A 17,742-nucleotide genomic window follows, 5' to 3' on the forward strand; every position below is an offset into this window, starting at 1 on the left:
AGTTAAAAACAACCCAACTTACTATTTTTACAAGTACCAAAAAAAAAAAAAAAAAACACATCATGGAATCCAAGAGCTGATGTGTTTTGTTAAAATAATGCTCAGGGCTGGGGCTGGGCTAGGGCTCAGTGGTAGAGCACTTGCCTAGCACATGTGAGGCACTGGGTTTGATCCTCACATAAAAATAAATAAACAAAATAAAGGTATTGTATCCATCTACAACTATAAAATATTTTTAAAAAATAAAATAAGATAATGCTCAGGCTATGGAATATGAAAATAGTCAACACATTAAGCAGAAATCTTCAATTTTTTTGGTTCATAATAACCTAATACCTAGAAAATGTCTTGGCTAACACCATTGACTTCTGCTTACATTATGGAGAATAACTAGAACTGAAATACACAAGAAGTCTTAAACTATTAAAGGAAAAAAAACTACCATTTAGCATGTCAAAAATTCCCTCCAAAGTTTCTTCCCACTGGACATGGTGGTGCTCGCCTGCTATCCCAGGGGCTCGGGAGGCTGAGACAAGAGGATTGTGAGTTCAAAGCCAGTCCTGGCAATGGCAAGGCACTACGCAGCTCAGTGAGACCTTGTCTCTAAATAAGACACAAAACAGGGCTGGGGTGCGGCTCAGTGGTCAGGTGCTCCGAGCTCGATCCTCAGCAGAGAGCACTCAACAGCTTCTGGTGCAGGGCTGGGCCTTGGCACGCGCCCTGGGGCTGGCCTCTGAAGACCACCTGCAGAGGGGCGACAACCACACTCCACCCAGAGCCTCTGAGAAGGGAGGCCAGGCCGCTGGACCCCCAGGCCTCCCTCATGCATGGCTGCTCCCGAGTCCTCCTCGACCCTCCTCGCCCTTTGGAAGGGTCCCATGTCCTCAGGCTGCCACAGGCCCTGCTCTGAATCTGCAGGTGGAATCCTCCTGACCTCCTGGCAGGGCTTAAGAGTAAGCATCATTCTTACTTTAGACCAGTCGCTGTCAAGACGCCTTCAAAACAAAAGCCAAGGGCTGGGGACACAGCTCAGCGGTCGAGTGCCTGCCTCGCAAGCACAAGGCCTGGTTCAGCCCCCAGCACCACAAAAAAAAAAAGGCCAGCCTGCTCACCAAGGGCCTGGCTCTCGCCGGCCACTGGAGAGGCAGGCGAGTCCACAAGCTGGCACTCGCTGCTGCGGGGCGGCATCCAGCTGCCCCTCGGGTCTCCAGCCCCATCCTGCGGCTCAGCACCACCTCGGGTACACCCAGCCTTCAAGCTGCAGGAATGACCAGGCTCCGAGGCAAGCAGAGGGGCCTTACTCGAGAAGCGCCTCCGCAGAACCCCTCTTGCGTGCAAGCAGCCCGCCTGTGCACAAGGCCAGGCTTCAGGTGGGGAGCCACGACCCTCAGCCCAGCCAGACAGCATCAAAAACACAAGAAGAGTGGACCGAAAGGCACGGAACCCGGCTGAGACCCAGGCTCCCGAGTCGGACCGCCCCGCAAGCGCACTTGCCACGATCCACACACAGAGCGTCACCGGGGGCTGCGGCTCAGGGCTCGTAAAGATAGACAGAACAGAGGCGCTGTGTCCACCTACAACCAGAACAGACTTCTGTTAGGAAGTCACACGTGACGGACGGGAAGGATCTAGGGCACCTAGAACCCACATTCATAGGAACATGAAACAATCTTGAAAGAAACGTAAAATGTCCTAATGATTTCCAAATACATGAGAATAAAACGTCCTCCGAAGAGTATACATCATGCGATCAGGAACCCTGCCTCGAACACCTGCCCTCAGAAGCAGGATGCAGACTGCCACCACAGCGTGCCCACAGCGTGCCCCCGCATGCAGAGACACTTCTGCCTGTCTCCAGGTACGGCTACACGTTTTGCCTTAGAGATGAATCAACACGCCCACAACCGTCCTGAGTGTTTTGTACAGACCAGAAGACAGCTCAGAGTCACCAGCCACAAGGGGTTAAGAGCCAAAGTGCTCTGACCATTTCAACAGCACAACCCGTGAACTGGGCAACCAGAGAGGACAGTCCTCCCCGTTGCGCCTCGCCTGCCTGGCCATCCTGATCCTGGAGGTGGGCAGTCCACACAGGCCAGCTGTGGCTCCTGAGATCCCCCTGCTGATTTCGAGAACCGGGGACTTCTTCCCAGACGGGAGCTCTGACTGGCCACCTCGGAAGCATCAGATCTTCTCACCATCAGGGCACCTTCTGGTTCTGCTGTCCAGCAAGCAGCCTGGCAGTCAAGCACATGTCCCCAGGAACGTCCTCAGAATCACGAGGATGCCTTGGTTGCCGTCCACCACCAAAATCTGAAGCTTCTTACCACCACCAGGAGTTCTGCCCTAGAAGAACTGAGGGCCCCCACCCACGAGCCATTTAAGACCATCCCTGAAGGGCCCCACTTCCACCCCCACGACCCTTAGGCCAACACACATCAACAACCACTCCAGTTTCCAACTGAAGAGTTCCAACGCACGGCCCCGGGCAGGTCCGAGGCCACAGCTGTGGCACCACCGAGGGGTTGCCCAACAGGCTGCTCGACCTCAGAGGTTTCAGGGTGCTCACCGCCTCCCAGCCCTTGCTGCGACTGCCACCAGCAACCAGCAGTGTGCTGAACCCTGCTGCACACCACTCTGACCTCTCCTGCTGAGCCACGGCCGTGGTGAGACCTCTCTGGAAAGCCAGGGATGCTTCTGGAGGCCACGGCCAACACAAGGCCCTGAGCGCCAGGCACGCACAGCCCCGCCGTCCACACCTCCAGTGAAGAGCAGCTCCCAAGATACCCTGAACCTAGCCTTTCAGTACTGCTGCTGCCTGGGGTCATCCCGGCAGCTGGGCCACCCGCCTGATGCCACGTTAGATGCACAGCGCCCAACACTTGCCCACAGTTTTCGCTGTGCCCACAGAAACTGAGCACTCCAGACCCCGCGGCAGATGCCTCCGCGATAAAGAACCACCCCCCGCTTCCCACCCTCCCAGAAGCTCTGCATGAGCAGAGTGCCCGGCACCAGTCATCGTCTCCCCAGTGGCTGAAGCACAGTCATCGGTGGGTAACCCTGGCCTGCTCCTCTCAGGCCCCACGAGGACTGTGAATCCCGTGGGGAAAACTGGTCCAGGGCCAAAAACTCAAACAGTTGCGTTAACCACTAAGTCAGAAGACCACTTATCAAGAAACGTCACTAGAAAAAAGCCACCTTACAAAGGAGGCCTCGACGGCTAGCAAACAACTCCCTTCCGCCCAGAGGGAGGCCCACACCTGTGACACCAGCAACTGGGGAGGCTGAGGCAGGAAGACGGCAAGCTCAAGGCCAGCCTCAGCAACTTATCAAGGCACTAGAGCTCGGCAAGCCCCGTCTCAGAATAAAAATCAGAAAGGGCTGGGATACAGCTCAGGGGGAAAGCACCCTTGGGTTCAATCCCCAGCACCAAAAAAGGGCAACGCTAAAGAAAGGCACCTGGTGTGCCCCCAGGAACACAAGGCCGGGACCCAGCAGGGAAGACGGTGCCAGGGCGGTCCCACATCCCAGGACGGACGCACCAGAACACACACTCTGAGGTAGGCCGCGCCTCCTGTGGCAAGCTCCCGCACCCTGGGTACGGCCACTGACCTGCGTGCATCAGGGCTCTGACCACAGAAGCACATGGACACACAGCAAAGCTAAGAAAAAAGGAGAGGGTTTGGTTTTGTTTTCATTTTTGTTTTAAAAATAATAGGGCACGTCAATAAGAATAACAGTAAAACCAGCTCAGCAAAAGTCATCAAAAGCAAAGGCAGAGGAAGAGCGTGACATCTGGGGAGGCTGACGGCACTGCGCCAGCGGAGAAGGCTGAGCAGGATGCCCTGGATACCAACCTTGTCAATGGCTTTTCCAACCCGAGAGACACTGCTGTGGATGTCTTTGTGGTCTGAGGCCAACTTTTGAACAGTATCCTTTATTCTTTTACAGCACTGTGTCAAAACAAGTGAAAGTGTCCCTGATAATTCAGCATCTTGGCCTATAAAAAAAGAAAGGTAGATTACTCACTAAAGCAAACCCAAAGACAGCAAGTTTCAGAGAGACCCTCCGGAGTAGCAGAAGGCGACGGAAATGAAGAGAGGGCAGGACCGCTCTGAAGCAGAGGGACGCTTCACAGACCTCATTTTTCAAGTGAACACCAGAAAGACAGTACTCTTTGGAATAAGAAAATCTTAGTATGAAATAAACCACTTCTGTAATGAACATCAGCACAAACTGAGTAACACCACCAAAGCAATATTTTTCAGAGAATTATGTCTAAGTGAATAGATTCACTTACTCAACTCAGTTAAAATGTTTAAGGCATATTCTCAAAACCTTTCGGTTATGTCCAAGCATGGTGGCACACACCTGTAATCTTGGAGGCTCAGGAGTCTGAGGCAGGAGGATTGTGAGGTCAAAGTCAGCCTCGACAATTTAGCAAGACCCTAAGTGAGGCCCTGTCTCTAAATGAAATATAAAAAAGGGCTAGAGATGTGGCTCAGTGGTTGAGTGCCTCTGGGCTCAACCCTGATGCCCAAAACAAAACAAAACAGCCTTGTGGTTGTCCCTAAATTTCCTTAGATTTGGTCTAAATGCTTTTAATTCCATACAATTAAGCAGGAGGAAGCCAACACTTCTCTGGATACCATGACGTGCAGCAGAGATCACAGCAGGTAGGAGACCACGTCCTTAGAAAGGCATGCGTGCAGAGCTGGCCCTGTCCAGCACCTGGAGCCTGGAGTTCAGGGGTGTCCCACACCCCTGAAAGGCAAGAACTGTCCTGAACAGCTGGACAACGCGTCCCACTGAACACCTGCTTGCCTTCTGTCCATACTAGGGAGAGGGCACTGTACGGCCTGTCCCCAACAAACCCTGCACCGACTCACCAGGAGCTTCCCTGAGGCCACGTTTCGTGCTGTGCCAAGTCTCCGGGGGTTAAGCATGTCCCTGTGGCTGCTCTGGGAGAGGACCTTGGAGACATCCTGCCGCTCCTCTGGACGCCACCCTATGAGCCTGTTCCCTCTGCTGATTCTGCTCAGCATCCTTCTGCTGTAATAAATCTTAGTGACAAGGGCCACTATCGCAAGTCGCAAAGGTCCTCCTGGTTCTCTGGACCTAAGGGTGGTCTCAGGACCCCTAAGACATTCACTGAAGCTTCTTAAGGCTTATGGCCTCTTTTCCCTGTGCTACCTGCCTCCAAAATGTTCCTCTAGCAGGAAAAGCGGAGGAAGAGAAGGAGAGAAAGAACAAACAAACCCAGTCCAATATTTGAATTAGTTACGTCTCCACATCTCACCAGTGAGCAACAGGCCTGGTCTCTGGAGTGCTACCCAATATCACAGGGATGGTTCTTAGGTTTGTGTGCATCAGAATCACCCAGTGACCTGGTTCAAGCAGCTGGCCCCGCCCCAAAGTTTCTGACTCAACAGGCAGGGCCCAAGAATCTGAAAAAGAGCAAGTCCAAGAACACAAAGCCAAGGGTGTTTCTTCACTGAACAAATATCTACTATGCACACCCACTGTAATAACCAAAAATCCCTGCCCTAGCACTTACCTTCTGGAGAGAGACCAACACCACAGTAAGCAAGTCATGTATGACAAAAAAGTGGCGCCTACTAGTGGAGGAGGGCAGAGCAAGAGGGAGGATGTGGGTTCAACCAGCTGCACAAACAGGGCGGACGCACGGCAGGCCTCACTGAGGTCAGAGGTGTGTGTGAAGACTCGGAGGAAGCGGAGAATCAGCCCTCGGGACCTGGGGGTAAGCATCCCAGGCTGAGGGGACAGAAGTAAACTAGACCAGTCACAGACACCAGGGTGTCTCAGGTAAATTTCTGGCAAAGGAAGACAGAGAGGAGGTTCAAAAGGTGATGGGGTCCTGGTTTTGTGGCGTTTTTTAGGCCTTGTAAAGACTCTGGCTTTCACACTTGGAATGGACCCACCAAATGGCCCAGCCACCCCAATCCTCAGCATACACCCAAAGGACTTAAAACCAGCACGCTGTGGTGATGCGGCCACCACACATCCACAGGGGCTCAGTTCACAACAGCTAAGCCACGGAACCAGCCTAGCTGCCCCTCGACAGATGAATGGAAGAAAATGTGGACATACACAATGGGATATCACTCAGCCTTAAAGAAGAATGAAATCAGGGCACCTGCAGGTAAATGGAACTGGAGAGTATCGTGCTAGTGAAATAAGCCCATCCCAAAAACCACAGGCAGAATATCCTCTGATATGCGATCTAACTCACAACAAGGAGGCAGGAACAGAAGTTCACTGGACAGACAAAGGGGATGAGGGGGTGAGAACAGGAAAAGAGCAGAAGGAGTGGAACGTGACCTTCCTGAGGTCGTGTGCACACAGGACGTGCAACACCCATGAAAATGGGAAGCTCTGCTTCATGTATGTTTGACATGTCAAAATACATTCTACTGTCACAACTGTCATGTGTAACTAAAAAGAACAAAGAAAAGATCTTTAAAAAATAAAGAAGACTGGCTTTCGTTTTGAGTCAAAGGGAGATCCACAAGGCTGTAGGCAGAGGAAGCACAGGAGCTGACACAATGGCTCAGTATAAGCATTCTGTCAGCAGAACGCAGGACACAGCCACAAGACGAGCCAGGGGCAGGGACTCGGGGGGCCTCTCCATGCCTGGCCATCAGGGCTTCCCAGGGCTTCAAAATGGCTATGAGGGAAGTGGGGGGCGCCCAGATGTCCCCAAGATTTGTGCCCCTAAGCCTGGCACAAAGACAGAGTTGTCTGCAGAGAGGATGGAAGAACTAACAACTAAACAGTCTGCAGGGCTGCGGAGCTTGTGCTGGGAAGCAGGCGCCAGTGCCCACGTGCATCCAGGCGGACACACAGGTCTGGAGCCCAGGGCACATCAGGGACAGGAGCTGCTCTTACCTTCCAACATGCTGCACAAAGTTTCTATCAGACACTTCCAATTTCCAGGAAAATCTCAAAACTTTTCTAAAAGGCGCTCTCTACATCCTTTGGAACCAAAGACTGTGACTGCTTCAGCAACTCTGCTCTGTACATTTCGGGCCTTTCTGTACCAAGCCTACAGAACCCCACCTCCTCCAGGGACCTCATTCTCTGCTCTCAGCTCTAGCTGACTATTCTCGCCACCACTCACTCCCCAGCACCCAGTGACAGGCCACTTAACAACCCCCTATATACAGGTCACCCTCGGTATCGACGCAAGCCCCAGGGAAGACAGAGGCCTCACTATGAACAGGGACTTCAGTCTTGGACAAGAAGTGCCTGCCAATGTGTCAGACGCTTGGTAAGACTATGGAGTGATGCCGATGCCTGTAACCCCTGCAGCTCAGGAGGCTGAGGCAGGAGGATCTGGAGTTCAAAGCCAGCCTCAGCAACTTAGGGAGGCCCTAAGCAACTCAGTGAGACCCTGTCTCTAAATAAATACAAAATAGGGCTGGGATGTGGTTCAGTGGTCGAGTGCCCCTGAATTCAATCCCCAGTGCCCCCCAACCAAAGAAAGCCAGGACAATATATCCACATGCAAAGAAAAAAAAAAAAAAAAAAAATTGCATCATATTGAGAAAACATACAAAAGAACCAGGTGCTTTCCTGATCCTGGATTAGTCAATGGTTTCTTAACTACATCACCAAAACAACAAGCAACCAAAGAACAATTAAGATGGACTTCATCAAAATCAAAAACTTTTGTGCTTCAAACACTTTTAAGTGAAAAGACAATTCACGGAAGGGGAGAAAATACCTACAAATTGTGTTAACATATCCAGAGTAAATTAAGAACTCTTACAACCTGACAATAACGTGACCACCAATTCAATTTAAAAATGGGCACGAGAACTGAAGCGACGTTTTCCCACACTAGACGTATAAATGACCAATAAGCATGTGAAAGGGTGCTTCACATCATTAATCGTCAGGGAGATCCAAATCAACACGAGACGCTACTTCACACCCACAAGATGGCTCCAACGCAGAGGACTCGAGCGCTGCTGCTGGGGAAGGCAGACCGGAGCCTCCCAGCGAGCAAGGCAGCCGTTCCTCAGGAAGCGCTCAGCACGTGACTCCATCCAGCTCGGCTGGAACCCAGAACAGCCGACCTGCACACCCATGTCCAGGGCCTCACGCATCACAGCCAGAAGGCCCCAAGGACAAACAGGCGGTGGGCCGTCGGACGGGAACTGGCGAGGCGTGGCAGCCTTGAGGAGAGCAGAGCGAGCCAGACTCAGAAAGCCCGGAACGGCTGTGCAGGACAGGCCACTGCAGGGGTGGCCGGCGCAGGGCCGCCCAGGGGCTGTGCTGGGAAGCCTGCACCACGCTGCCAGCATGGGAGAGCCACCAGCCCAGCTCCTGCAGAAGGAGATGGTAGGTCAGCAAATCACCCCCCAACCAAAGAATTCTTACACCATAACACCCGATCTCCTGAAGAGGGAATCACAAGAACCCCAGAGAACAGGAAGCCAACCAGTGCACGGTCTGCAAGGAGGAGGGTCACTGCACAGGGCAATGTGCCTGACACTTCCCAGGAAAGCACCTGTGATCAGCAAGGCTGACGCGTCCTGACGGACGGCAGAACTGGCAGAGGAAAAGACTGCAGGAGCAGAGGCTCCTCAAAAGTTCCTAAAAGTGACCCCTGGGAGTCTTGGCAGACCTTAACAGAAGGAAGGAAAGAGGTTAATTTTAGTGGGTCTTGAACAGCCAGCAGGGAAGCAGAACCAAAGAAGACGTACTGATAGGAGGGCAGAAGAAAAGGTGACCAACAGGAGGCACGCACGGGTCACTGAAAGATGGTGGCCACTTTCAGTGTGACTGAAGATGTGCACCAAGTCAGCCCCGCAAGAGTCCGCCAGCCTGAGCTGTGGAGAAGCGGCACCTCCGGAGAGGGACTGGGCTGTGCGAGACCCGACTGAGACAGAAACACGCAGTGACGACCTTTTCCTGGTCTCCAGTGTGTTTTTAGGAGTCCACACTCATGGGCCTGTTAAGAGAGGACCCTCCATGACTTATCTGGCTGGGTTTCCTCAGACTTTGACCCCACTGCATATGCTGCTTTCTGACATCGACACTTGTACTTCAGAGCGTAAGCATCTGACCCTTCTCGTTTGTTTTTTTTCAACCACTATTTGAAGACTATTATCACCAAGCCAAGAAACCTGCACAACCAGATCGGAATGGGCGAAAGACAGGGTGGGGGACTGTAACAAGGAATTAAGACTCTGCTTTTCCTGTAAATGTCCGAAGCGTGGCTAAAAGCAGGGTTAAAGGCTTGGCATCTCTGGCTCCATCCCCTTTACTCCAAGTCACTGGGATGCCAGGAACAAGGTCTGATCTAATAAACGCCCACCCTGCCAGGCAACAGCAACTTCCGATTCCCAATGAAGCTTGCCTGACCAGTCCTGAGGTGATGATGGACAGACACACCTGGTCAGGGTCACCTGGGTGGCAGCTGTGAAAAGCCTCAAGTGGTGTCCTCGTTCTGCTTTCTCTGAAACCTGAAGTCTCTTGTCGGCCCCTGGCGACACCAGGACACGTCCCCTTGTCTCCCAGTGTAGCTGCACCGGTGACATTCCTGCCCAGGTGGAGCAGGGGGAGCCATGACACCCACCCAGCCATCTGTTCTGTAACCAGCAAACAACAAACAACAAGCCAGGTTCAAAACGAGGAGGCAGAGGCCAAGTTGGACGGAGCAGAGGGGCCCTCTGGGATTTCCATGCGCCAACTCTGCACCCCACAGTATTTCCAAACATCAGCAACTCACAGTTGGGGTTCAGAGCGATACTAGCTCCTTCTCTTCCTTTACCATCCACAAGTTCCTCTTCTCTTTGTTTTGGTTTTGTAAATGATAGATTCTTGTATATATGGTCAATTAATTAATGAATGCTCTTAGTACTCTCCAAGGAAAGTTAACCCTACAAGGGTCAGACACATGTGGCCTAGAGATGGCTTGTTCCAAGACAGGTTGAATGAGACGGCGAGGCATGCAGGCAGCTCTGCCACCCCGCGCAGCAACGAACCTCCGGGACGTGCTTCTCAGAAGGCCTTCCTGCTTCGGCAGCACAGGGCTGTACCTGCAGGCTCAGGACAAGTTCAGTGTAATAACTGAAAGAGGACCTGGGAAAGCCCTGCTCAGAGACAGAGGCAAGGGTTCCTCCAATGCATCTGCAAATGGAACCCGTGGAAAGCAGCCAAGGAAGAGACAGGGTGCAAGCCACTAGCACGACAGGCTGACTGAGACTTGACCGACGTCCAGTCCACTCCGAGGGGGAGTTCTGATGTTCTCTGGTCTCTGTGGAAACATGACCTGCTTCCAGGAGAACCTTGCTGTGAAATAAATCTGATTAGGTCCAGTTCCTGGATATAAAGCCCGGGAAGTACTGAGCCATAACTAAACCAGATTCAGCCTGGCCACGATGGCAGTCACTTGTCACCCAGGACAAAGTCCTGTGCCACTGTGTCTTCTGGTGCCACAACCCCCCCCCCCCCAACTCTCTGGAGCCAGACCTCGAATGCGAGCATGGTAATTAAGGCAGTGTCTGAGGCTACAGACACACTCCAGGACGTGATCGAACCCATACAGAATGAGCATGTTAAGTCCAAGCAAGGGACCAACACACATGGTGGGTCTGAGTTAAAATGGTTTCCTTCCAATAAAATAGAACCGCTGTCATAAACAGCCTATAAGTACGACATTCTCAGGAACTGCAGCAGTCAGTCCCTTCCAAATGCAGACATCTGCCAAACGAGATCAGACACGACTGCTGGGTGTGGCACCCTCCTGTAAGCCCAGCAATTTAGGAGGCCCAGGCAGGAGGTTTGCAAGTTAGAGGCCAGCCTCAACAATTTAGTGAGGCCCTATGCACTTAGTAAGACCCTAAAAAGAAAAAGAAAAAGGGACAGGGATGTGGCTCATCAGTGGTTAAGTACCCCTGGGTTCAATCCCCAGTACCAAAAATAAAAATAAAAATTAGGCACAACTGGGTTAACTCCTGAACTGCTTTTTGCAAAGCCTAACTAAGAAAGACTTCAAGATCTGCCCTTGGGCTTCCATGCCTGGCCATTTCAGGATTCCCGCCTGCTAGTTTCACAGAAACAACAAATTAGAAAATGTCTGTGTCCACAGCATCCTGTCATTCCTGACTGGGTTGCACACTTCATTGTTAGTATTTAACTGTCTTATCACTCCCATGAAATCAACTGAAGATAGGCAATGACTGTCCAGTCCTCAAGTTAAGCATGAGAACTGCTGTATAATAGGCATTCAGTAACTACTTATGAATGAATATAAAAACAATAAATTATATGCTGCCTACTCTCGGGCCAGCACTGGAGATCACTACTATCAACACCAAATACCAAATAAATTGTGAAATAGTGCTGTCCCTATTTGCCAATGGAATTACTGAGTAGAAAATCCAAGGATTCTTTGCATATACACACACGTACCAATTCTCAAATAAGACACAAGAGTCCTCCGCCCACACCCCGTGGTAAGCGTCCTCCCTCTTTAAATAACACCCCACACACACTTCTGGAATTCACTGGCTTCTACGCAGACTCGTCACCTTTGAGTCAGTCTGTCTGTAAAAGAAAACTACCCCAAGGTGTGTCCGAGAGCCAGTGAAATACACCTCTTCACCAGTACCACCACTCCTACAGAAGGGCAAGTTCAAAGGAGCGTCTGGATGCCACAAAGCTAAAAACCCTGAACTTTCTAGTTGAACGGTCGTTTTCAAAACTAACTTCCGAGGTAGTTCTAGCATTTTGGACTCCGTGCTGATCACCCGTGTTCAACTACGTGACCACACTCACTCAGTGTTCTGGCCCTAACCCTATCGAGACAACAACCCCAGGAAGGACAACTTTATTTCTCGGCAATTCCTATTTGCTATCTGCTCTTCCGATTTTCCACCTGGTGGTTGGGGAGGGCCTCGGACAACCGCACCACCGCCCTGAAAGCAGGCAGTTTCCCTTGGGCGCCCAACAGCTCATCAAAGGCCATTTAAAGGTGCCACTGCACCACCAAGCACAGGCGGCCAGTGTTAAACACGGAGGGAGAAGAGCCCCGCCGCACCGGAGCCCATGAACAGAAGCGGGAGCCCAACACCAGGGGGTGCTGCCAACACCCAGGGTTCCAGCAGCCCCACAACCTCCCGCCTAGGACCAGACTATCTGGTAGAAACAGAGTCAGACTCTCCAGAAATCACTATGAATATCCTGGAGGCAGAGCACTAGAATAGCCGGGTTTATGAATATTACACGTATTGCATTTGAGCTCTGACGAGTTATTCAAAGTCAACTCCACCTTCACAAAAAGGACACAATTCAGTGGAGAGCAGAATGGAACACGAGTTTTGACGCAGATACACAAAAAAATCTACTTAGGAAACATAATTCTAAGGGTGCAAATAAAAACTCGGACCTCGGATGGCTTACTCCACAATTCAGCCTAGATTGATTTCCTTTAAAAAAATAAAATATAAAAAAGTCAGAAGAAATCAGGCACCACTAAGGCTTCTGAAGGGGAAAACTTTGTTGTCCCACTTGTTTAAAAGCATTAACACAAAAATAAACAAAGCGAAGTCCAGACAAAATGAAAACAGGAGAGGAGACCTGCTACATCTAGATCAGATTCACTCTGACTGGCTCTGAGGTGCCAGCGGGTCCAAGGAGTGTCCCCACGTGCCCAGTGTCTCCACGATCAAGATATTGATGGGAACACAAAGAAGAGAGAAAGGCTAAAGGAATCCAAGATGGGTTCTTCCTCAGGTCAGTGCCAGCCAGCCGTAGTAGCACACCCGGGTCATCATCCCAGGGACTTGGAGGCTGAGGCAGGAGGATGGTGAGTTCAAGGCCAGGCTGAGCAACTGAGACCTGTCTCAACATAAAGACAACCTTCTTAACAGGGTTGGGGGTGTAGCTCAGTGGTAAAGTGTCCCAGGTTCAATCCCTAGTGTGACAAAACAAAACACTAGAGGACTATTTTTTTTTTCTGTCCCTAGTAAACTAAAGTGGCCCGCTGAAGCCTAGGGCTTCCTCAGAGCCACCTCAGCTCCCAGGATCAACAGAGACCCAGTCAGAGGAAAGCAAGGCCCAAACAGAACCAGCCTTCTTCCTAGGGTGGTAGATCCTGGAAACAAAATAAACTTTTGGGAGTAAAATAATGGCTGGTAAATTGCCAAGTAGAAGTACAGCATCTGTCGTTCAAGCCCTGACCTTTCAGAACAGAAGGGTGGTTCCCAGATAGGTGCTCTGACCCAGGAAGGTCGCTAAGGACCCAGTGCAGTGTGTTACAAAACCAAACACAAGAGAAAGGGCCCAGTAAGATTCACACTTAACAGCAACACTGCATGGACAGAGGAACAGTGGTCCTGGGGCAGAGAACAAAACAAGGACTGTCAAGAGGAAAGAGGCTTCATACCCTTGCACAGGAACAAGGAGCCATGGGCAGTTTTTAAATGTCTGATAGTTTGATTTTTAGGTGCTTCAAATTCAATAGGTGAAGACTTATTTCATCTCCAGGTATCTTTATCTCTGGAAATGATTCTGAAATGAACTTCCTACTCCAAATAGAGGGGCTAAAACAAATTCCTGCCTCAGAAATTCCACCTGGTACAGGCCCTCGATTCCCTAAAACAGATCTCCTAACCACATACCCCTCCAATATCTTCTCTCTCGTGGAAGGTTCTTCATCTTCCACCCTTTCCCTCTTACATCCAAGCCTACCCACCCCTCAATCGCCGATCTGATCTCTGATTCTGGACCCTTCGTTCATTCCTTCCACTCCCTGGCTCCCTCCTTTCGACCTCTAACAAGACAGATTTCCTGGGGAGGTGCCTTCAAGGGCTGAGCAGGAGCAGCCTCCAGCTCCTTCTCCACCCATGGCCTTCTCAACCCCCAGGTGAGCCCGCTTGCTCTAAGAACTCCACAAACTGCACGCACAGGGTCACTGGCTCCCAGTTGGTGATGACAGCAGAGCAGCCTCTTTTCTCCCAAGCCCAGCCCCTTCCCTTTCTGAGGTCTCCGCCCTGGCTTTCCAACCTCCAGCTTGTGGCTGGACCCTAGGGTCTTTGCTCTAGGCATCCTAAGTGATCACCTCTTCTGTCCCCTTGAAATGACAAGGGAAAGCAGCCTTGACTAATGGGTCTACCCACTGACAATCTTCATTAAACCCTTCTCCTCTCTTACATCCCAAATGCAACCTCTTCCCTCACCACGCCCTACTTCCTATTTGTGCCAAGTTCAGACACCACCAACACCGTCAGCCTTTTCTTCCACAGGCAGTACCAAAGTCTGCCTTCCCCACATGCTACCATGGCAGTCTTACTAGTTAAAATGGTTTTACAGTATTAGCATTTAGCCACTATGCTCTTTCTCAAAGTTCAAAAGTGGCTTCTGTGCTCAGAGTTGTAAGAGTCCCTGGGTAGAGAAGGGCTCACGCTCTTGAATTAATCCCTCCAAAAATGTTCTTTATTCCTCACTCAGAAGCAATCGCCTCTATGACTATTCAGATACAAGAGCCTGATCTTTCTTGTTACTTTAAAACCCCAAACAAAACGCATTCCCAAGCCGCTTCCACAAGTCAACTCTGCAAGGCTCTGTCCCCAGGGCTTAAGGAGATCATCTTGGCAGAATGCCTTCTGCAGAAAACCTGACAACAAGGAAAACAAGAACAAACTGAACCAGGTAAAGCGAGTAATCCTCAATTCCTGCTGCAATTCGCTTCTCGTTCTCATCAGAGGCTACTCCAGGGATCCCGAGGCTGGGTGACTGCGCCGCGGTCTGCTAGGGACCGCCAAGTGATGAAGCTGCGGGAGCGCGGCCCGAGAACCACAGCTATGACCACACTCGCTTCCAAACGGAAAGCGCACGAGGGAGGCCGGCCCGGGCCGGGCAAGTGAGTCGAAGGGTTGCTCACTGCCCGGACCGGCGACCACGGGAGGTCGAGGGCAACCGGAGACCAAGGACCGCTGAAGGCCGCTGAAGGGCCAAGGCAGGTCGCGGCCTCGGTGGTCGGGGCGCGAGGAGCAGGGAGCCGGATGGGGATCGGGACGCGGGGAGCCGGCGCCGGGAGGGGGGCGCAGGGCGCCAAGAGAGGCTAGCGAATGTCGGGCGCGGAGAGCGGACGCCGGGAGTAGGCAGCGGGGTGCCGGCAGCGGGGAACGGGCGCCGCGAGTGGGGCGACAGAAGCGGGCACGGAAAGCGGGAAACGGGGCGCCAGGAGCGGGCACGGTAAGCCGGGAACGGGCACGGAGAGCCGGCGCCGGGAGTGGGGCGCGGGCGCCGGGAGCGGGCGCTGGGAGCGGGGAGTGGGCACCGGGAGCGGGACGCGGGGAGCGGGCACCGGGAGTGGGGCGCCGGGAGCGGGGCGCGGGCACAGGGAGTGGGGCGCCGGGAGCGGGGCGCGGGCACAAGGAGTGGGGCGCCGGGAGCGGGGCGCGGGCACAGGGAGTGGGGCGCCAGGAGCGGGGCGCGGGCACAGGGAGTGGGGCGCCGGGAGCGGGCGCCAGGAGTGGGGCGCGGGGAGCGGGCACCGGGAGTGGGGCGCCGAGAGCCGGGCGCGGGCGCCGGGAGTGGAGCGCGGGCACATGGAGTGGGGCGCCGGGAGCGGGGCGCGGGCACCCGGAGTGGGGCGCCGGGAGCGGGGCGCGGGCACAGGGAGTGGGGCGCGGGGAGCAGGCGCCGGGAGCGGGCCGCGGGGAGCAGGCGCCGGGAGCGGGGCGCGGGGAGCGGGCACCGGGAGTGGGGCGCCGGCGCCGGGAGCGGGGCGCGGGGAGCGGGCGCCGGGAGTGGGGCGCGGGCACCCGGAGTGGGGCGCCGGGAGCGGGGCGCGGGCACAGGGAGTGGGCCGCGGGGAGCGGGGAGCGGGCGCCGGGAGCGGGCCGCGGGCGCCGCGCGCGGCCCTACCGTGGCTCTGCAGGATCTCGCGCTTGAGGCCGCCCGCGTAGTCGATGAGCTCCTCCAGGCCGCGCTCGCACAGCTGCGCGTAGCCCGAGAACTTGAGCAGCACCTTCTCCAGCTCGCGCTCCACCGTCACGCACTGCTCCATGCCGGGCGGCGTCCGCGGCGGCCGGCCGCGAGGCTCCCGCGCGCGTCCCGGCGGCCCGGCGCGGAGGCGGCGCGCTAGCCACGGCGCCGGGGAAGCCCCGCGCGCGCCCGCCCCATGGCGCCCGGCCCTTCGCCGCGTCCCGGTCCCGCTCGCCGCGCTCAGCCCCGCGGCGCCGCGATTGTTTTGTTTTCCGGGAGCCGCCGCCGCCGCCGACCCGGTCCTCCCGGCCGCTCCAGGCCCGCGACCCGAGGGGGAGGGGCGGAGGGCGGTACCACACCGCGGGGGAGCGCGGGCCGTACCACGCGGGCGTGCGGGGTGGCGCAGAGGCGCGCGAGCCGCGATTGGCCAGCCGCCGGGTGTACGCCGCACAGCCGCGCGCGGAGGGCGGGGCGACTGCGCGCTGCGTAAACAAGGGCGGGGGCCCCAGCGCTCCGGGGAAAGAGCCAATGGGCGTGGGAGAGGCCGGAAGCCCACGTCCTCCAATCCCCGGCCGCGGCGTGAGCCCCCAGCCAATCCGCGTGGAGGGCCAGACCAATGGGCTCGCTGTTGGAGGGGTGACGTGAGGGCCCGGGGCAGCCAGTCCTTTCTGGAAACCCTGCGAGCCTGGCGGCGGGCGTCGACCGGGTCGCTCCGCAGCCTGGCTCCGGCCACAGTGCCTCTCGTCTCCCCAGCCCTCTGGAGGGAGAGGGCCCGACCTTCCGCAGTTTTGGCAGAAGGGCCAGCCGCCCGGGTGGAAAACAGCCCGGCTGCCCGCGGGTCTCGTTGGGGTCCTGGGCCGGCGGTCAGCGGCACGGAGAGCAGGGCGCTGCTGGTCGTCCGGGCGCCGGCGACGCGGCCACGCTCCCCGCCCGCGGCCTGGAGGCGCTCCTGCCCGGCGACCTCGCCCGTGCCGCGCCGGCAGCTTCGCGGCGCCAGCCGGCCGCCTGGCCCTTGCCCGGAAGGCCCGCCCCGCCGGGCCGGACCCGGTTCCTGCCTCGCCCGCTCCTTCCCGACTTCCCCGGGCGCCGCCAGCGCGGCCCGAACCCCCGAGCACTCAGCTCGGCCGCACTGACCTCTGCCTCCCTGGCCGCAGAGCCTCAGCCCCTGCCGGGCTGCAGGACTCCTGGACGCCCCTCCGCAGTTAGCTCCCAGGCCTGCCCGCGCGTCCGCCCCGCGCCGCTGCCGCGTCCATTGTGAGACCTGTTGTGACCCTTTCCCGAAGTGAGCTCGGCCTCATTTATTTCGTTCCGTCCGCACTGCTTCAGTGCAAGTATGAGGGCAGCCCCTTCTTACCTAGAGTGGTGCTGGACACCATGGTCGTCGGTTTTTTTTAACCAAGGTGGTAACCTTTTTGAGCCTTAATTTCCTTTTTTATGACTTGGAAATAATTGGAATAAATAATAGTTCACGGGCTTGTTAGACTGAATGGGGCAATACACGTGACCATCCATGACAGTCGCATGATAAACAGGTGGTTACTAGGGCAACCCACCTGGTGCTGTGAAGAGCTTTCTCCTCCCCATGCGTCCCATTTTGCTTTCTCCCTTTTGTCTTGGCAGTTGGCCCTAGTTCGTGCTTCACTGAGATAAGAAACCATCCAGCTTTGGCAACCTTGCCACTCTGAAAAATTTCTACCGTCAGTTTTGTGAAACTTCTCTGTACCTAAAGGAACAGGACTCCCCTCTCCCTTATGCAAACCTGGGGCTGCTACCTCATCT

The 17,742-nt window shown here is 54.7% G+C and overlaps 1 protein-coding gene across 2 annotated transcripts in view; it reads right to left on the reverse strand.

The window, feature by feature from the left end:
• Positions 1 to 17,354, reverse strand: part of RMND5A (required for meiotic nuclear division 5 homolog A) — a 37,707-nt gene extending 20,353 nt beyond the window's left edge. Inside the window, exons 1-2 of one of the 2 annotated variants that reach the window (XM_079111276.1) lie at positions 17,318 to 17,354; positions 3,855 to 3,997 (exon numbers count right to left, since the gene is read on the reverse strand). In XM_079111276.1, the coding sequence (XP_078967402.1) occupies positions 3,855 to 3,997; positions 17,318 to 17,339 (165 nt within the window). In that variant the 5' untranslated portion in view covers positions 17,340 to 17,354. Of the gene's footprint in view, positions 1 to 3,854; positions 3,998 to 15,903; positions 16,312 to 17,317 lie in introns of those variants that run through there. The other variant, XM_079111275.1, reaches the window with a different exon arrangement.
• Between the last annotated feature and the right edge of the window lie 388 nt (positions 17,355 to 17,742).

The sequence above is a fragment of the Sciurus vulgaris genome (genome assembly GCF_902686455.1).
Source record: "Sciurus vulgaris genome assembly, chromosome: 14".
NCBI lineage: Eukaryota > Metazoa > Chordata > Mammalia > Rodentia > Sciuridae > Sciurus > Sciurus vulgaris.